The sequence below is a fragment of the Tamandua tetradactyla genome, chromosome 11 (genome assembly GCF_023851605.1).
Source record: "Tamandua tetradactyla isolate mTamTet1 chromosome 11, mTamTet1.pri, whole genome shotgun sequence".
Taxonomy (NCBI): Eukaryota; Metazoa; Chordata; class Mammalia; order Pilosa; family Myrmecophagidae; genus Tamandua; species Tamandua tetradactyla.
Window position 1 is genome coordinate 75187056 of NC_135337.1, and position 20843 is coordinate 75207898.

Sequence of the window (20843 nt, forward strand, 5' to 3'; positions counted from 1 at the left end):
TCTACTTGCAAAGTAGGTACCTGTCATTTGCACAGTGGGGTCACATATTTGCATACAGTGGTCCTGCATTGGCACAGTGGTCTCCTTCCATTTGCATGAAAGGGTCCCACCAGCTACCTAGAAAGGTTCACATTTAGATAAAGGGGCCTCTTTCAAGTACATGTCATAGTCCTCCATTGGCATGGAGAAATCTCACATGTAGTCCTACCTTTCAGATAGAGTGAATCTTACAAGGACAGTGTGATGGTTTGCTAAAGCTGCTAGAATCCAAAATACCAGAAATGGATTGGTTTGTTTTGTTTTGTTTTATCGCATGGGCAGACACCGGGGATCAAACCCGGGTCTCCGGCTGGATTGGTTTTTACAAAGGGGTTTATAAAGTTACAAGTTAAAATTCTAAGGCTATGAAAATGTCCACATTAAGGCACCAATAAGTGGTTAACTTCACTCAAGAAAGGTCAATCAAGTCCAGGGTTTCTCTGTCACATGGGAAGGCACATGGCATCGTCTGCGGTATTTCTCTCTGGCCTTCTGGTTTCAAACGGCTCTCTCAGCATCTCCAAGCACCTGTGTCTAGGTGTCGCTTCATTGTAGTGGCTCTGGGCTCTTTCTCTCTCCATGAGCTCCTTTAATAACTCCAGTAAACTAATTAAGACCCACCTTGAATGGACAGGGACACAACTCTACAGAAACAACCCGATCAAAAGGTCCCACCTGCACAATAGGTCTGCCCCCACAAGATTGGATTATGTTAAAAGAACATGGCTTTTCTGGGGTACATAACAGTTTCAAACCAGCACAGAGGGGCTCTCTCTGCAGTTTATGATTTGCATGATGGGATCTGTTCTCCTGGCTTCCATGTGGCACTTCATGATTTGCATGATGGGATCTGTTCTCCTGGCTTCCATGTGGCACTTCACATGTGGTCGGTACAGCCTGTGCACCTCTGCAGGTGTCCATGGGAATCCTTGTCCTGCACCTCGTCTTTTTTGGGGGGGAGGGGGAGAAGGGGTTAAACAATGGGAATTTATTCGCCCATGGTTTTGAGGCAATGCTTTCTTCCTGAAGACCTGTGCCAACGATCTTTGGCTCCTCTGCCACATGGCAAGGCACATGGTGGCCTCTGCTGGCCTCTCCCTTCTCTCCTCATTGCTTTCAGTGTCGTGCTTCTGTGGCTCTCTCTCTGTCTGAATTTCATTCTATTATTCCAGTAGTAGGATTATGACCTACCCTAACTGAGGTGGGATCCTCCTTAACCAAAGTAACCTCATGAAAAAGTCTTTCATACAATGAGTTTCCACCCTTGGGAATGGATTGGATTTAAGAACATATCTTTCTGGGGTACATGCAGCTTCAAGCCACCCTACTCCACCCTCTGGTCCCCCAAAAGAAGTGTTCTTTCCATATGCAAAATACAATTGTTCCATTACGATATGGGCAGCCCTTCTTGCTGGCAGACCTGCCTCAAAGTGCTTAATATATGAATTAGTCTTCTATTGCTGCTATAACAAATTACAAAAAAAAAAAATGGCAACCTAAAAAGAATTCAGATGTACTATCTTACAGTTCTGGTGGTCATAATTCCAAATCCGGACTCAATGGATTAAAATCAAGGTGTCAGTGGGGCAATGTTCCGTCTGGAGGCTCTAGGGTAGAAGTCATTCCCTTGCCTTCTCCAGCTTCCAGAAGCCACCTTGCATTCCTTGGCTCAGGGTTCCTTCATCCAGCTCCAAAACCCTCAGCTTGGCATCCTCAAATCTCTCTCCCTGACTCTCCTGCCTCCCTCACATAAGGCACCTGGTGATGCCATTGGGCCCACCTGCGTAATCCAGGATAATTTCCCCATCTCATGATCCTTACTTTAATTGCATCTGCAAAGCCCCTTTTGCCATGTCAAGGACCATATTCCCAAATTCAAGGGATTAGGACTTGGGCATCTTTGGGAACCACTGTTCAGCCCAGCTCAGCGTGCATCCCTCTGTCCTGCCCAGGTGATCACAAAGAAGGAGGGTATCCCGGAGGCACGGCAGGCCACCAGGACGATGCAGGCTATCCCCTATACCACCATGGGCAACTCCAACAACTACCTGCATCTCTCCGTGTCCCGCGTGGAGCTCAGGCCAGGGGAGAACCTCAATGTCAATTTGCACCTGCGAACCAATCCTGGCCTGGACGCCAAGATCCACTACTACACCTATCTGGTCCGTGGCCGTCCCCAGGCTCCTAGATCCCTCCAGCCCCTCCTCCTCATTTCTCCAGCACCACCCAGACCCTCCCCTAGCCCTGATTCCCCCTCCTCCCTCTCTGTCCCCCCAGATCATGAATAAGGGGAAGCTGTTGAAGGCAGGGCGCCAGGCACGAGAGCCAGGCCAGGACCTGGTGGTTCTGCCTTTGGCCATCACCTCGGATTTCATCCCTTCCTTCCGCTTGGTGGCCTATTACACACTGATGGGCAGCAACGGTCAGAGGGAGGTGGTGGCCGACTCCGTGTGGGTGGACGTCAAGGACTCGTGTGTGGGCACGGTGAGTTCCCTGGATCTCTTTGTGCCTGTCTTGGACATCTCAGCCCCTTCTCTACTCCCTCTGCCTCTGCCTCTACCTCTCTCCAGCCCTTTGAACCTGTGTTTCTCCAGCTCTCTGAACCCATTTCTCTCCAGCTTGCAGGATTCTTGCCCATCTCTTCATCGTGTCCATCTTGATCTTTCCCCTCCCCCATGTTTCAGGCTTCGTGTCTCTCCTGCACCCTCGTTCCTCTCTCCTTGCCTTTCTCTCTGCTGCTGCTGCTGTGGTCAACTCTGCCCACCACTCTCTTCTCCTGTCTCCACCTTTCTCTTGTCTTCAGTCCAGTTCAGGGCCTTCTCTGCCCTTGGCTGCCCGAGGCTGGGTCCTCACCAAGCTGACTTCTCCCTCGTGACTTTCATGGTCTCCACAGCTGGTGGTGAAAGGTGGTGGAAAGGAGGAGAAGCAGCATTTGCCAGGGCAGCAGATGACCCTCAAGATTGAAGGTGACCGTGGGGCCAGAGTGGGGCTGGTGGCCGTGGACAAGGGTGTGTTTGTGTTGAACAAGAAGAACCGGCTAACTCAGAGCAAGGTATGCACGTGGGTGACTGAGGGGGGAAGTCCATGGGGTGGTGACGGGATGGGGTTGTATTTGGGGCTGAACATGGATGGACAAGGTTTAAAGTTGGAATGTCATGGGAATGGGTAGTTTCACCTTATTGCACAATGGCAGTGGCCATACCAGCAGATTGTGGAATTGTCCAATGTGGGTGGCCTGAGGATGTGGACGAGGGCAGAGATGGGGTTAGAAATCTCTAACCCCAACAGAATGAGGAGAGGCGGAATGGGTTGGGAATGAGGATAGGAACGCAACGGGGTGCAGTTGGGGGTGGGGTTCTGGAAGGGATTCGGTGAGGGTGGGTGTTCTAGTTTGCTAGCTGCCGGAATGCAACACACCAGAGATGGATTGGCTTTTAATAAAAGGGGATTTATTTTGTTAGTTCTTCAGAGGAAAGACAGCCAACTTTCCACTGAGGTTCTTATGTGGGATCGCACAAGATGATCTCTGCTGGTCTTCTCTCCAGGCCTCTGGGTTCCAACAACTTTCCCCGGGGTGACTTCTTTCTGCATCTCCAAAGTCTGAGCTGTGAGTGCTGAGATGAGGAATGCCGAGCTGCTTGGGCTGTGCTGCGTTGTGCCCTCTCATTTAAGCACTAGCCAATTAAGTCAAATGTCATTCATTGCAGCAGGCATGCCTCCTAGCCGACTGCAGATGTAATCAGCAATAGATGAGGTTCACTTACCATTGGCTCATGTCTGCAGCAAAAAAACTAGGTGCCTTCACCTGGCCAAGTTGACAACTGAATCTAACTACTGAATCTAACTACCAAGGCGGGTTTGGTGGGGTGGGGGACAGGCAGGCAGACAAAGGTGGTAGTGGTTTGGCAGCAGCACTGCTGTCCTGGACTCACCCATCCTGGGCTCCCTCTTCCCACAGATCTGGGATGTGGTGGAGAAGGCAGACATCGGCTGCACTCCGGGCAGTGGAAAGGACTTTGCAGGTGTCTTTAAGGATGCAGGCCTGGTCTTCCAGACCAACAAGGATCTGCCGAGCACTGACAGGGCAGGTGAGGACGCAGCCCATGCCCCATCCAAGGAGGGAAGCTTCTCAGAGTCTCAGACGCAGGGTCAGGGGAGCTCAGTGGTTAAAGCAGGTGCCTGGACTCAGGAGGACCTGGCTTTGGGTCCTGCTTCCCCCACCGACTAGCAAATCACTTCTCTCTGGGCTCATTTTCCTCATCCGCCAAATGGGAACAATGATGCCAGGAACCTGCAGCAGGCCCCCCTAATCACCCTGTCCCCCTGCCCCTCAGAGCTCGAGTGCCCGAAGCCAGCCACCCGCCGCCGTCGCTCCGTGCAGCTCATGGAGAAGAGGATGGACAAAGGTGGGAACCCTCAGCTGACCCTTACCCACCCCCACGCCACGCCCGAGCTTCATCCGTGGGGGATCCCATCCTGACCCTTTAAAGAGTAAAAGAGGGAGAAGGGGAGGGCCTGTCCTTGGGGAAGTTCTCCCTGGAGTCTGCCCCGAGTCTGTCCTGCTTTGACACACGCTGATGAGGGTCTGATATGGCGGGCTCTGCTCCAACAGTGGGACAGTACACGGACAAGCTCCTACGTAAGTGCTGTGAAGGCGGCATGCGGGAGAACCCGATGAAGTTCTCGTGTGAGCACAGGATCAAGTATGTCTCGGACGAGGGGTGCAAGAAGGCTTTCCTCGACTGCTGCCTGTACATCACCCAGGAGCGGGTGAAGCACACCCGGGTCGGTCTTCTGGGCCTGGCCAGGAGTGAGTCTGATGGTGGGATCCCCGTGGTAGGTGCGGGCAGGCCTGGAGGAAAGTGTCTCTGAGAAAGAGGAATGTCCCTACCCGAAGGGGGAGGAGGAACTTTTAATATGTCTTACTTAGAGAAGGATGCTTCTGCCAGAATGGGCATCATCAAAACTGAAAGCACGGATACTACACTTCAAGTGACTCTGCCTTTTCTGCAGATCCACTCTGCAAATTCATAGTTCATTTTCACCTGTTCACATTTCCCTGTTTAATGATTTTATGTGGAGCAGTCACTACCCTGACAGTGGTTCTAACCACTGACAGTGGTTCTAACCACTGACAGTGGTTCTAACCACTTGAAATTTTATTTTGCATCTCTTGTCTTTTCTATGGGGGACTGGAAATCCAGTGATCTATGGGGTGGGGAGAGCAAAAGCCAGTGTGAATGGCTCTTGAAATTGTGGGAAACTGCTCTACATTAGTTGCATGATGCCAAGTAATGAAAGACAATACCTTTGCTTAAAATTTAAGGAAAAAGAAAATACATAGAGGTTCTCAATGTATCTTTTTGCAAATTACAGTAATCTGGACGACCTGGTCTCTATACCACCACCTTCGAGAGTTATGACCGAGGAAAAGGCTTTCTTTTGCAAAGAGGAGATAATCTGAAATTTACTAGGATATTAGACAGATCCCATTATCAACTGGGAAATTGTTTACTTGCACAGCGATGGTTTTTTCCCAGCATTATGTAATTTCTTTAGCCTATTGGGGATTGGACAGAAGATTGTTTAACCGTTCCTACGCCAAAAGCTCTGTGATGGATTATTCCAGGGTCTGGGTGGATGTAGACATCTGTGGAGTTCCACCTACTTTGTTGTTATGGGGACCCGGAGATGAATTGAAATCTGCACATCACTTTTTGTCTGTTTGTTTTTTCTTTTTTAAAAAATTTTACTTGTTTTTGTACTCCAATAAGACTTTAAAAGTTCTATCAGTATTTTTGAGGAAAGCCCAGCAGGGTTGATTTCTATGTCAGTCCAGTTTTATTTATTTGCTAGTGATGCCAAGCTGGCTTTTACAGGCCATCACTTCTTCCGTGGCTTTGGTTAGGTTTGGGAAGCAGTGTTGTATCCGTTGGGCACAATAGACAGTGCCCTGGGCCCACAGTAATTTCAGGGGTCCATGAAAATGTTTGCATTTCTTTGACACCCAGAAGGAATAAATGGCAATCCAGCTTGAATTATACTCATCTTTATGCCAACGCCATCATAAAATTTAATTTAGCAAAGCAGAAGTATGTTGGGTCCCTAAAAGTCATAATGGGGCCCTGAGTTGGTTTTGCTGCTGGGAATCTCTCCAGAACTGCAGGAACTGGGGATGAAAGGAGCAGGTTGCAGGGGGCGGGGGAGGGTCTGTTCTAATCCCAGATGGTCCATCAGGTGATTTGGATGAGGAAATAATCCCAGAAGAAGACATCATTTCCCGGAGCCAGTTCCCTGAGAGCTGGCTGTGGACCATCGAGGAGATGAAAGAACCAGAGAAAAACGGGTACGGCTGGGACCCCTCCACGTCAACCCCCAGCAGGGTCACATCAGACCCCTCCCCTTAACTTGGAGACCCCAACCCTTCACCCCCCTTCCCTTTCCTGGAGTCACAGCACAACCTGGAAAATCAGCATTTGGGCTGCCCACATGTGCCTTTCTCCCTGGAGACTTCTCAGCCCCCTCCAGTGGGTCCCTTAGGGCCCTGCCCACCAGCCCCCTCCCCATCCCCGTCTTCTCCTAATGCCCCTGCCTCCCCTGCACCCAGAATCTCCACGAAGACCGTGAACGTGTTCTTGAAGGACTCCATCACCACCTGGGAGATTCTGGCCGTGAGCTTGTCTGACAAGAAAGGTGAGCAGAGTGGCGGCCCCACCCTGGGGAGCCAGGGACCCCAGGACCCCTGGAGTCTCCTCATCCCATCCTGACACATCTGTCTTGGTGGCTCGCACCTGTGCCCTGGTTACTACAGAGGAGACACGGGTGGCCCATGGGGGATACGTGCTCTAAAGCCGGTGCTGTTGCAAGCACAGAAACCATTGAGGGGCAGTGTCGACACCACAGGGGGGAAGATGAGGAAGAAAAGAGGCACAGGGGAAGCAGTGTGAAATGCCTGATTGAAACATCGGTAGTCAGATGGTGACAGGGGACAAGGTGGACAGAGGGCGCTCTCTGGGCCTCACGCCTGCTCCTCCACCAACAAACTGCCCGTGTGGGCACCTGGCCAGCCCTGGCAAAGGGGGCTACTTTATGGCTGGGCTGGGACTAGGGCGAGGAGTGCAGGATTTAAGGCGGTGCCGAAATGGAGATAAATAACATCTTAATACACCTTTCTAAAAATCAGAATGGATGAAAGAAATCCATTTTGTACCAAAATATTAAAAATTTGGATAAAAACTCCTTCATGCAGAGCCAAATTGGAATCTGAGGCCAAAGGAAAAGTATGTGCTCCTTATGCAGGTTTTATGTATTTTTTAAGAGTATGCTTTTTTTCTCCCCAGAATAGAGCAGTTGAAAAAATAGTAAAACATTAAAATCGCATTAAAAAGTTCTCTGCATTAACTGTAACTATCTTATTTATTCCCAAATCAAAATTTGTTATAATTTTACTTTCCTGTTTCTAAGGAAAGCTATGACATCAATAATATTTTCAAATTCTGCTGCTTTGCTTTTTTCATCTTCAACTGAATTATCCTCTTTGGCAGTTTCTCCTGAACAAGGGGCACCCTCAAATAACAAGTATATCAGATGCATATTTTCTCTTTTGCCTCAAGCTCCAATATGGCTTGCCACGACCCTGGTTTCTAAGTCCATCCAGGAGTTAAATCAGAATATCTTTGCTTTACCTGTCATACATTTTCACATATCGAGGTCTTTTGTAAGACTTTGTTCTAATGTAAAGTTCCTGCAACTGGGAAACAAATGGAAAACTGCAGGTTGCATCCATGCTGCTCACAGTGGGACCCTGGCCCTGAGCCAGCAGCTTCTGCCTTTTCCAGGATCTGTTAGGAAGTTACCCGGATCCCCGGGGACCTGGAAGGGCATGAATATTTGAGCAGCTCTGCTTTAAATCCCGGTCCTCAGCCTCAGCAGTACTGACCTTCTGTGCTGGACAAATCTCTGAGTGGGGGGCCATCCCGTGCATTGCAGGGCATTGAGCCGCTTCCCTGCCCCCCACCCACTAGATGCCACGAGCATCCCCACCCCAGTGGTGACAAGCCAAACTGTCCCCAGACTTGCCAAGTGTCCCATAGAAGGGACTGTGACTCCCAGCGAGAACCACTGGGGGCTCTCCTGTGCCTCTGCTTAGGAGATCCTAGTAGCACTCCAGTTCCTTGTCATGTAAACCAAAAATGCCTGCAGACATTGCCAAAGGGCCCCTAGGGGCAGATTCCCAAAGAGTCCTGTGGTTTGTAGATTCCACTCTTCACATCACTGGGACATCAGAAGTTGTCATTCCCACCACCTTCCCAACGTCACTTTCTTACCGTGCTCCCAGCACAATTCTAAGGACTCTCCAAATTTCATCTCTTTGAATGCGCAACAACCCGATGAAGTTGGAACTATGAGTTCCCTATGAGTTATTCAGAATTAAAGTGTCAGTTGGGTTAAGCTTTTTGGAAATAGTTACCTAGGTTCAAATCCCAGGTCCCCCTCTCAGTAGCTGTGTGTCCTTAGGCAAGTTACTTAACTTCTCTGTTCCTAAATATTTTATTTAACAACATATTGAAAATATTATCATGTCAACATTTTGCAAAATTTACAAAACCAATATCATACTAATAATGTTACAATAATCTGTAAGATAAACATTAATTTATCACCTTATACATATTAATTAAATATTTTACACTTTTGTACTAAATTTTTGAAATCCATCTTACAGCACATCTCTATTGGACTGCTAAATACTTTGATCTAATACTTTGCATTTTAGATTTCATAAAATTTACCAAAGTAAATTTTTGTAAAAAGAATTTTTTTGTAAAATTTACAAAAGTAAATATTTGTCAAAAATAGTCAGTTCGCCTGCTAAAATTGTTCCAAACACACCTGAATGTTTTTCCAATCACCAAATCAAATATTCATATTTTTTTAAATTGAGAGAGAGTTCATTTATCATTAAATATGCCCTTTTAAAGTATACAATCCAGTGGGTTTTAATATGTTCACTGAAGGCATCTGTTCTTCAGTTTAAATCTAATTTAACTAAAATTATATGAGTAAAGATACAGTTCTCACTCTTGCTGGTCCCATTTCAAGTGCTCGGGTCTCGGTGGCCGCAGGGGGCTGGTGGCTACGTTTTGGACAGCACAGATATGGACGCTCCCGCCACCTTGCCTTCTTCCTTCCTACACCTCTATCTCTGAAAAGAACTACAAAGAAAATGGAAATTTTTAAATAAGAGTAACTCTGGAACTTCGCCGCTATTCATCCATATCTCTAACAGCCTCCCTTTAGCCCCTGGGATTCTATAAAGGCAGGTCGGGCTGGGGAGAACTCCAGGTGCTAATGGTGACTGATGCCCTGTGAGCGCAGAAACCCAGACGCGTCCCTGGCCCCCCGGGCCCTGCCCCGCCCTTCGCTCCAAGCGCTCTGCGGGGCCCCTGGCTCCGCGCGCCCTGGCCGGCCCTTCGCTCCGCGCGCGCGCCCTTCCCGACCTCTGCCTGAAGCTCTGTGCTCTGTCTCCTCCCCGACAGGGATCTGCGTGGCCGACCCCTACGAGGTCACGGTGATGCAGGATTTCTTCATCGACCTGCGGTTACCCTACTCCGTGGTGCGCAACGAGCAGGTGGAGATCCGAGCTGTCCTCTACAACTACCGCGAGAAGGAGGACCTCAAGGTGGGTTCCCAGAGGTGGGGGAGGCCTGAGCGGGTCCTGGGGGCGAGGTTCGGTGCCCTCGCCCCTGACCAGCTGCCCGCCCTCCCCTGGCAGGTGCGCGTGGAAATGCTCTACAACCCAGCCTTCTGCAGCCTCGCCACCGCCAAGAAGCGCCACCAACAGACCCTGATCGTTCCAGCCAAGTCCTCCCTGCCTGTGCCTTTTGTCATCGTGCCCCTAAAGGTCGGCCTGCATGAGGTCGAGGTCAAGGCCGCTGTCTACAACTTCTTCATCAGCGATGGTGTGAAGAAGACTCTGAAGGTCGTGGTGAGTCCTTGGGAGCCCTGCTCCCTCCTGTCCTTCATGGAAGGCTCCCTCTCTCTGTCCTGCCCCCGACCTCAGCTTGGAGACTGAGGCTCTTGAAACACTAAGAATCACAGTGCCCACACCTTAAGAACCTTAGTGGTACTCAAAATTGGAAGCTGGGTCAGGGTTAGGGTGAAGCAAGTGAGGCACTCATTTCAGGCACAGAATTTTAGTTTGCCACAGCTGCTATAACAAACGCCACAGAGAGACGGGCTTAAGCGACAAGACTTTACTGTCTCATCATTTTTGAGGCTCGAAGTCCAAAATCAAGTTGTCCAGAGGATCTTGCTTTCCCTGAAGTTTGTAGCATTCCAGTGGTGGACTGCCGGCAGCCCACAACTCAATCTCTGCCTATGTGACATGGCATCTCGCTTCTTCTGTCTTCTCCTCATTTCTATTCTGTCACATTGGATTAAAGCGATCCCGATTCTGCTGGAACCCATCTTAATAGGATCTTAGAAGAACCTTTTTTCAAATGAGCTCACATCCACAGGGCCAGGGCTTAGGCAACCTGCCTTTGTGTAGACATGAATCAACCCGCAACAGATACCAATACACGAGATGACTCACTTTTATGCAATATTTTAAGAAGTCCAAATTGATACTGTAATTCCATAAGGAATAAAATATCAAAATTTTATATTTTATATAAATGAAAAATCTGTTGTCGGTTGACGTGAATCAGTGAATCAACCCACAACAGATACCAATACATGAGATGACTCACTTTCATGCAATATTTTAAGAAGTCCAAATTGATACCCACAATTCCATAAGGGATAAAATATCAAAATTTTATATTTTATATAAATAAAAAATCTGTTGTGGGTTGACGTGAATCAGTGAATCAACCCACAACAGATATCAATACACGAGATGAGTCACTTTCATGCAATATTTTACGAAGTCCAAATTGATACCCGCAATTCCATAAGGAATAAAATATCAAAATTTTAAATAGAGAGAAGATCTGACAGCCTCAAGCTGAGCCATATTGAAGCCTAAGGCAAAAAGGAAAATGAGTGCCCCATATACATGGTTTCATGCTTTAAAAAAAAAGAAAAGCTTAACATTTTCCCCAGAATGTTAAAGAAGTTGAGAAATATGGAAACATTGAGAAATAGGTATATAAAAGCTGACAATGCTGTTTGGAGTTTAAATATTTTATTTATACCAAAAGCAGAAATGATTATAATTTTACTTTCCTTCCTTCAAAAGAAAGAAACTGGGGCGGGGGGGTGGGGAGCTATTGGGGTGCTGGGGCCTGCCTGGAACAGCGACGAAAGGTTGGTAGCTGGAAATTGATTATGGTGGGGATAATTACATCATGGAAATTGGAAATGCTACACATCAGGGACTTTTCTCATGAAGAGCTGGTTGTTAAACATGTATCAGTGTACCTTTGGAGAAAACTCGGTCTCCAATGGAAAATGTAGAGGTATTTAAGGAGAAAGAACGGATTTGGGGGAGGCAAATGCAGCAGCTGTCTACCAGGGACCAGTTTTCTGTAGACGCAGAAATGTGCTTATGCTGGTACTTTAATAGTAATTAAATTAGTGCCTATTTATTGAGCACCTGCTATGAGCCAAGCACCGTGTAAAGTCCTTTACACACGTTATTTTAGTTAAGAGATTTTGAAAAGCAACATGTAAAAACGCAGATTCTGGCAGAAAGTAGATTAGAGGTTGCCAAGGGATGGGGAAAAGGGAGCTGTTACTGGGTGGGTTAGAATATTTGTAAATTTTGGAAATTTTTAGGTAAAATTAATTTTTAAAAAATTGTAGAAAGAGAACCACAAATTATCCACAATTTTACCTATTGGAGTGAATTCAGGGTGTTTTAAAATTTTATTGACTTTAGGAACCATATTAGAATAATTATTCTCTTATATTAAAAAAAGAAAACAAAAACAGCACAGAGTTCAGAACCAGACTGTGTGGGTTCAAATCCCTGGTCTACTGTACTAGCTGCATGACCTTGAGTGAGTGGCCTTACCTCTCTGCACCTCTGTTTCCCTATCTGGAAAAGGGGGTGCTAATAGCAGTACCCACTCTATTGGGTTGTCATAGGATTAAATGGGTTAACCCATGTAAAATGTCCATGTGAAGATCCCAGAAGAGTTTATTATTTTGTTATTAATTGATAAATCTGCCATTAATTTGTACCACCACACTGTGAGGTAGGTGTTTGTGTTGCCTCCCATCAGGTAGGAAGCTGAGGCACAGAGAGGTTAAGTCACTGGCTCCCTGTCACACAGCTAGAAAGTGGCTGAGCCAGGTTTGAACGCCATCACACCTGTGATAGAACAGTACCCAGAAGGGGCCCAGCTGGTCACCTGTCTGTGTGTGTCTGTCCCTGTCTCTCTGTCCTTTTATTCATCTGACTCCTCCTGTCCTCCCCAACATTGTGCAGCCAGAAGGAATGAGAGTCAACAAAACTGTGGCTGTTCGCACGCTGGACCCAGAAAACCTTGGCCATAGTGAGTCAGCCATAGGAGAGGAGATGGGGGCCTGGCCAACATGGGGATGCAGGGTTGGGGTGAGAGGGGCGAACGCAATCTGATTTTCCCACTCCCTCTCCCCAGATGGTGTGCAGAGAGAGGAGGTCCATGCCCTCGATCTCAGCGACCGCGTTCCTGACACAGAGATGGAGACCAGGATCCTCCTGCAAGGTGAGGCCCCCTTGGCCCCAACCCCTTGAGCCCAGGAAGGTGGGGGGCTTGTGCTGTGATCCCCCAAAGGCAGCTGAGCTCCATCTAATTCTGGGGGCCTTCAACCCCTGCACCTCTCTCCTCCACTCGGCTAGAATAGCCTCTCCTTGATCTGTTGTATGGCAGGCTCCAGACACTATTTAATTCGGCAAGTAGCTTTTGCTGATTACAAGTTTAAATGAGAAGCCATGCAGTACAAAACCAGATATCTGGAGCTAATTGCCTGGACCTGGGTGAGAAGATGCTGGGAAGGGGCTTTGCAATCAGTGAGCTCTTAAGCTTTAGGCAAATGCCTCTCTCTACCTGGATTTCCTCACCTGAGGTGTGGAGTGAATAACAGTATCTACATCAAAGGGATGGTATGAAGATTAAATGAGATACTGTAGGGCGTTCTCTTAGCAAATAGAATTAATTACTATTAATTACTATATAAATACTATATAAATAAATAGTATTAATGACTCTGTTACTGTCACGACTTGACCACTCGTGTGAAATAAGAGAATCCATGTACCAGGTATCCCCTGGGGAGCACAAGTTGCCCCCAAATGCAGACCCCTCCTCCACTCCCAGTCACATCCCCCAGCTGCCCCTGGACCCCCTGGGCCCCACTGGTCTGAGGCTGAGATCTCTGGAGGCAGCTCTGGGCCCCCTTTCTCCACGGGGTCACGTGGCCTGAGTGCTGTCCACCTGCCCGGCCACAGGGACGCCCGTGGCCCAGATGGCGGAGGATGCCATAGATGGTGAGCGGCTGAAGCACCTCATCACGACGCCCTCGGGCTGTGGGGAGCAGAACATGATTGGCATGACGCCCACGGTCATCGCCGTACACTATCTGGACCACTCCCAGCAGTGGGAGAAGTACACCCTGGAGAAACGACAGGAAGCCTTGGACCTCATCAAGAAGGGTGGGTGCCCGGCCCTCCCTGGGATGCTGCCCCCCTCTGGGCCCTTTAATTCCTTCACTCTGACACCCTTCCCCTCCCCTCTCTGAGCCCTTTCTCGGAGCTTTCCCCACCACCACCCTCACCCCTCTCTCTAAAACTCCCTTCTTTTTTGAGACCTCCCCTGCTTCCCCTCTCTCCCTTACCCACGCCAGCCTCCCCTTACTTTCAGCACCCCCCAGTCCCCATCTCAGGTGACGCTGCCCCTTCTCTGCAGGGTACACCCAGCAGCTGGCCTTCAGACAGCCCAGCTCTGCCTTTGCCGCCTTCCTGGGCAGGGCACCCAGCACCTGGTGAGTCCCGGGACAGCCCAGGCCGGCCCAGCCTCACTCAGACTCTAGCCATGCGTGCCACTATCCTGGACTCTCCACGTGCAGACAGGCACTGGCTGACTGGGGGACCTCATTAAACACCAACTGCATGCAATGCTAGGTCCTGAGCTCTGGAGGGGAGAAAGGGAAAACTAGCCAGGTGCGATGGGCCTTGAGCCCGCCCTTTCAGGCTCCGCCCCTCCCTGGCTATTGGTAGGCTCAGGTGGCACTCTGGATCCTAGAGCAGATGGCCATGAGCCCGCCCTTCCAGGCTCCGCCCTTCCCTGGCTATTGGCTGGCTCGGGTGGCACTCTCTGCGTCGTGGAGCTGATGGGCTCACCAGCCCCGGCCTTGCTTTGTGCCCACCCACAGGCTTACCGCCTATGTAGTCAAGGTCTTCTCTCTGGCCGCCAACCTCATCGCCATCGACTCCCAGGTCCTCTGTGGAGCGGTCAAATGGCTGATCCTGGAGAAGCAGAGGCCTGATGGTGTCTTCCAAGAGGATGGGCCCGTGATACATCAAGAAATGATTGTAAGTAATTGAGATTCAGGGTCACTGAGTGTCACAGGATGGACAAGAGAAAGATACCCCCACCGCTTCCTGCCTGGTTCTCTCTGTTCATCTGGACAGGGGACAGGACGATGAATGAGCAGGGAGCCTCACTCCTTCCCTGCAACCAGAGACCTCTGGGACCCAGTGTGAAATGAAAAGGAGGGGCCCTTGCTCAAAAATTCAAACTTTTAGGAAACCAAGTGCAGGGTCCTTGTGAGCATGGGGTCCTACCTTGGAGTTCCCATCTCACATCCAAGGCATCTCCACGCCCCACTCATTCTGTCTCCTGGAAGTTTCTCCAAATTGGCTTCTTCTATCCAACCCCATGGCTACCCCTCCCGGGATCCAAGCACCCCATCTCTCACCTGGAGACTTGCAGAAGCCTCCTGGTCATTCTCCTGGCTGCCTCCCACTCTTAGGCCATGCAGCCAAGGCAATTATTTCAATCTGTTCAGGTCACTACTTAGAAGCTCCCATGACTCCCTGTTGCTCTAAAAATAAACATGAAACTCCTTAGAGCTGGGGTTCTCAAAGTGTGGTCCCTGAACCAGCAGCAGCAGCACCTGGGAACTTGTTAGAAATGCATATACTCAGGCCAATCCTGCAACCCACTGAATAAGGACATCTTATTCATTGAGATCTGCCCTTCCCCTGTCCATTCTCAATGCTGCACTCACTCTCCTTTACAGCATTTGTCATTATGTACTCCTATGTTGACTGATGAGCCTGTTGGGTCATGTCTGTGACACCTACTCGAGAGGGAGCTCCATGAGGGCTGGAGCCAATTTGGCTTCTGTACCCCATTGCGCCAGTGCACAGACCCTCCAAAATCACTTTAGAAGAAGGAATAAATGAAAGAATGAATGAATGTTAAAGGTTTTGGCTCTCTTGGGGAGGTCACTGGGGAGAGACCCAGCTCATCCCCTCGTTCTACCAGGCTGGGCATATGGGAAAACACTGGTCATGTTATTGTTGCTTCCTGCTCCTCACTCCAGGGTGGAATCAAGAATACCGGGGAGAAGGACATGTCCCTCACGGCCTTTGTTCTCATCGCACTGCAGGAGGCTAAAGATATCTGTGAAGGGCAGGTCAACGTAAGTGTCCCCCACTCCCACTCCTCCAACCCCCTTCTTTTACTGGTTAATGTAACATCAGGAATATAATGAAACAGAGTTACACTTTTCCACTTAGTCACATCCTTTGCTATGAGCCTGTGGCAGATGGTCAGAGCTACATAAATAGCCTCCTGGGAGCACAGTGAAAATCCTTTATTCTCCTTCCCAGGTGAGGGTGAAGACAAGTTGACTGGCCCTATTTAAGGAGATACTAGAGAATTGGGTGTTAATTCCTTGTAGTAATGAGGCAACCTTTGGAACTCCCTGCATACAAAAGTGGTGTCGTTCCACACTTTGCCTCCAAAACTTCTTTTTCACCCCTTCTCATCATCAGATAATGAATCTACAGGGTGTCAAGCCTTTGGATCCCAGTCAGGGGAAACAGGATATGCCCTCTTACTCTAGCATTCCAACATGCTAATATTTCTAAACTCTTATCTACATGGCATAGCCTGTCATTTAATGCATCCTTCAAATATGCTGATTTTTCTATCTTTCCAAGACCCTCTGCTGTAGCTGGCCATACTGCACACAACAATGGGCAACAGACTGTAGCACAATCAAACAAACTGGGCAACCACCCATCAAGGAAGCAGGCCACCATGGGATTACCTCCTAAGAATCTGCTTTCTCTAGATTCATACTCTCTATGGCCAGCAGTTCTTTGGTCTCCTGGCTGACTGGCCAAATGTTCCAGTCCAGCACAACCCCAAGACCAAAGTACACACCAGGCACACAATTACCCATGAGTATTGATTAGGGACTTCTGGACAGGAGAAAATTCTTCCCAGTGGTGGTTGATGGGGAAATGGAAGTCTTCACTCTGCCCCAAACCAAGAGATTATGGAATCCAAGGGGGCCACGTATAAGGTTCAGCAGACGCTTGTGAGATTTTGTTACAATTGACTCAAGATTTGGCAGCATCCTAAGAGAGTTGATTAACAACCGCAATGGGAGAGGGGAGTTTTATATTCTTTGACCTTTATTGTCTGTCCCTGTCATGTAGGTGGCTGTGTGACTTGTTCTCAAAATGGAGGAGGGGGGCAGGGCCCAGGCCTTGGGTCCTTACATTGACTCATTGCGTTTCCTCTGACTTTGGTCCCAAAGCAGAGAAGCTTAGACAGATGGTCTCCTACGAGCCTATAATCAGTTTGCCTGCTTTCTCCTCCAGTTTTGAGAGTGGGTCATTTGACCTTTATCTTCCCATGTAGAGAGCCCAGGATCCCAACCCGGCTGAAGTGATCTTCCCTCCTGAGGACCTCAAGGAGAGATGAAAGGGAGGGGGACAAGAGCAGAGAGGCACAAACACAGGGGTGTTACCTGTCACACCTAAGAGGGATCAGGCTTTTCTGGATCAGACCTTGCAAATTTGAGAGACTGCACTAAAGCTTCGGGGTCAAACAGGTCTGAGTTCAAATCCTAATTCTACCACTTAGTCCTTGAACGACTTTGGGCAAGCCACTCTCTCTCACTGAATTCACATATGCAAAATGCAGATAGTCATTTTTGTATTTTTTTAGGGTTCCCTGAGTTGTACTAGATGTGACACACATGTGACTTTCTGCAAAAATAGAAGGATTTATTTTAGAGATCCAGGATTGATCAAGGGGTGAGATGAAACTAGACCTCAGGGACTCTGCCAGGACACTTTACCCCTCTCCCCCATGGCCTTAATTCCCTCTTGCTCAGCAATTCAACTTTTCCTGTCTCTTAGCCTGCTGGGGAAGAATGTGGCTGTCTTCCATTGGGGAAAGGACTAAAACCAAGACTAGAGCCTTAAGATCCTCAGCAGGGACTCTGATTGGCTCACCTGGGGCAGTGGTCAACCCAGGACCAATCAGCTGAAGCCAGGAAGTGAGCAAACATGACTGCCTCCAAGGTAGCTGTGTGAATGGAAAGAAGCAGAGGCAATCCCTACAAAAGTGGGGGTTGGCATAGGAGCAGCAGCTAAGGACAAGCAAAAGGATTATTTCCTACTGCACTCCTATTAACAGCCGTGTTGCAACAGAGTATGTAGCACAGGCTGTGGAACCAGAATTCTTAGGCTCAAATCAAGGGTGTACTAGAACTAGTTAGTAACGGATAATTGTTAAATTTCCAAAACTTTGCAAAGTAGTTGTTAAAAAAAATCATTAAAAATTAAATTATATAAACTTACAATTAAATTTGTTACATTAAAAACGAAGGCAGTAAACACCCAAAATGTAGCATTCCATAATTATTTTACTACACTTTACCATTATCCATTTTTATATCTAACATACCTGTATGGTAGAAATACTATGTGATAATGTCCTGCTACACATCCCTCCCTGATTCTACATTCATTGGTAGCTTGAAATATGCCATGGTAGAAATATTGATACCATAAAGATCAGCAACAATACAGATCATGTTTTCCTCCACCACAGAGATCCAGATTTGGATTCTGGCTCTGCTACTTACTAACTTGGTGGTCTTGACAAAGTCACTACATCTCTCTGGGCAATGTAATTCTCAGTGGTGTGGTAGGGATGATGATGAAAATAATAAACACCTTATAGGATTTTCTGAAGTTAAATGAATAGATACATAGCTAGCACATGGTAAGGATAAGCAATGATGAAGGTGATGGTGATGGTGTTGATTGGAAGAATAAGAAGTGGTGTGCTGAACCTCATTCGTAGTAGCTCATGAGTGCCTGTTTGGAGCATCTCTTCCAACTCTGGGTTCATTGATATCACATGGACATGAATTGGGCCATAGAAATTGGTAATTGCTATCCACTAGCCCCCTTCCCAGCTGAGAGCTGATTGTTAAACTTTTACCAGCATGCCACTGGTGTGACTGCTGTAGGAAGATAGCAGGTATTCAGCCACAAGGCAACCCATGATGGCTAAAATGTCTAGGAAACCACCCAAAATAGATCAAAGATAAGATGTGTCCAAGCACAGAAATTGTTCTTGTGTGCAGAAAGCAGTGCTTGCATGACCCTTACCAGCTGTCTGACTGACCTGGAGTATCCGACCTTCTCCCTCATAGAGCTTGGGTGGCAGTATCACTAAGGCTGGAAACTACCTTGAAGCCAATTACGCGAATCTGCAGAGACCATACACCGTGGCGATGGCTGGCTATGCCCTGGCCCTATTGGGCAAGCTGGAAGGCCGCATTCTCAATAAATTTTTGAACACAGCTACAGGTGAGAGGCAGTCTGAAAAGGTAAAGGGGAAGGCATAGTTGAGGTTTGAGGGTGGCAAACCCAAGGTGGTATGGGTGGCTCCAAGTCAAGCTGGGAGGGGCAGCTCCAAGCTGATTTGGGATGGAGGGTTCTAAGTCAGGCTAGGATGAACAGTCTAAGCCAAGATGGCACGAACGGTTCTAAGTTGAGCTGAAATGGGCATCTCCAAGCCTAGCAAGGATGGATGGTTCTAAGGCAAAGTCCTCATTATAAGCAACACATGGTGGTCCATTGCATCATTCATTCAGCAAGTGTGTTGAGCACTTGCTATGATACAGTGGTGAGGAGTAGCTAAGGACATGGGCTACTCAGATAGACCTGAGTTCAAATCCCACTCTGTCATATTTTCACTGTGTGACCTTGTAAAAATCATTTAACATCTTTGGACCTCATATTCCTCTTCTTAAACTCATACCTACATCGTAGAAAGGTTGTGAAGATTAAAATGAATAATGCAGGTATAAGAGAGTTTACTGTAGACTGTCAGAGTGCTGGGATTGGAGAAGCACAGGATGTTTTGATAGACAGAAACAAGTGCCTAACTCAGTAAGGGGGTATCCCTGAGGTTGAATTGCCCAGGATGGGAAAGAATGAACTACAAGTGGATGGAGAAAAGGTGCTCCAAGGAGAGGGAGCAAATATATGCAAAGGCCCAGAGGTCAGAGTGAGCAGTGAGTATAAGGAATCTCCCTGTTCAGTGGGGGTGAAGTTCAGAATTCAGTGGTGAAGGTTGGTGAGGGAGGAGAGCAAGGCCAGCGGATTTAAGGCGTAGAAGGCCAAGCCGGGATGCCTGAGCACTGGGAGTCTGGTACAGGTCTGACAGCCACCAGGGTTACCCCACAACAGCTTCCTCTGAGCCATCCTCAGGCTGGACAGAGTAGTGAGCACTGGGGGATCCTCTCTACAGAAAAGAACCGCTGGGAGGAGCCCGGCCAACAGCTCTACAATTTGGAAGCCACATCCTATGCCCTCCTGGCCCTGCTGTATCTCAAAGATTTTGATTTTGTGCCTCCTGTTGTGCGCTGGCTCAATGAGCAGAGATACTACGGGGGTGGCTATGGCTCCACCCAGGTAAGTTGGCTCACTCCTCTGACACCTGCATCTCACCTCCTCTGGTTTCCCACTGGCCTCCTGGAGGCAACCCTGAAACCCAGAGAGGCAGTCCTTCTGTTTCACTAGCCAGGGCGATTGGAGTAGAGTTGAAAAATCCATTTTTTCTTACTTGGGAGTCCATCTGTAGATTCTAGACTATGTTCTTGATGCCCCAAGCTATGATCGGAGACTCCCTCTCCCTCCTGGTGTCTGGACCATGTTCTCAGGGACCAGGGTCATGTGATCCTTCTTCCCTCCCAGTGGGTTCTAGACCATGTTCCTAGTTTTATCAGACTCCAGTCTCACCCCATCCCACAAGGGGCTCTAGACTAGATTATTGATACTCTAGAGCCTTATATGAACCTCTCTTTTCCCCTGGTGTGTTCTAGACCATGTTCCCAATTCTACCAGGCTCCACTCTTACCCTGTCTTACTGGTAGGTTCTAGACCAGAAATTAGTTACTCTAGGGTCTCTTCTGAGCCTCTACCCCCACCCCCATGGTTTATTCTAGACTGTCCTCTCAGTTCTTCTGGGCTCTACCCTGTCTCCCTGGTGGGCTCTAGACCATGTTCACCGGCCTAACAGGCTCCAGTCTCACCATGTGTCACTACTGAGTTCTAGACCTGGCTCTTGGTTATTGCAGGGCCTTATTTAAACCTCCCTCTACTACCTTGTAGAGACATACCTAGACCATCATTGCAGCAACCTGAGGCTCCAGTTTTACTCTTTTTCTTTCTGATGAGCTTTCAATCATGTTCTAAGTATCCTCATGCTCTGGCCTGAGTCTCCACACGTTTGAATGCTATGTCATATGCCCAGTATCCCCAGGCTCCA

General features: G+C 48.3%; 1 protein-coding gene across 1 annotated transcript in view; it reads left to right on the forward strand.

Annotated features, from left to right (window-relative positions):
• LOC143650309 (complement C3-like) overlaps positions 1-20843 on the forward strand; it is a 34692-nt gene that overhangs the window by 6023 nt on the left and 7826 nt on the right. Inside the window, exons 12-29 of the mRNA XM_077120935.1 lie at positions 1992-2201; positions 2317-2523; positions 2933-3091; positions 3998-4127; positions 4374-4445; positions 4652-4849; positions 6277-6385; positions 6647-6732; positions 9579-9721; positions 9815-10027; positions 12479-12545; positions 12651-12737; positions 13481-13684; positions 13938-14013; positions 14404-14563; positions 15580-15678; positions 18721-18877; positions 19824-19987. Coding sequence (XP_076977050.1) covers positions 1992-2201; positions 2317-2523; positions 2933-3091; positions 3998-4127; positions 4374-4445; positions 4652-4849; positions 6277-6385; positions 6647-6732; positions 9579-9721; positions 9815-10027; positions 12479-12545; positions 12651-12737; positions 13481-13684; positions 13938-14013; positions 14404-14563; positions 15580-15678; positions 18721-18877; positions 19824-19987 — 2541 coding nt within the window. The remainder of the gene's footprint in view (positions 1-1991; positions 2202-2316; positions 2524-2932; positions 3092-3997; positions 4128-4373; positions 4446-4651; positions 4850-6276; positions 6386-6646; positions 6733-9578; positions 9722-9814; positions 10028-12478; positions 12546-12650; positions 12738-13480; positions 13685-13937; positions 14014-14403; positions 14564-15579; positions 15679-18720; positions 18878-19823; positions 19988-20843) is intronic.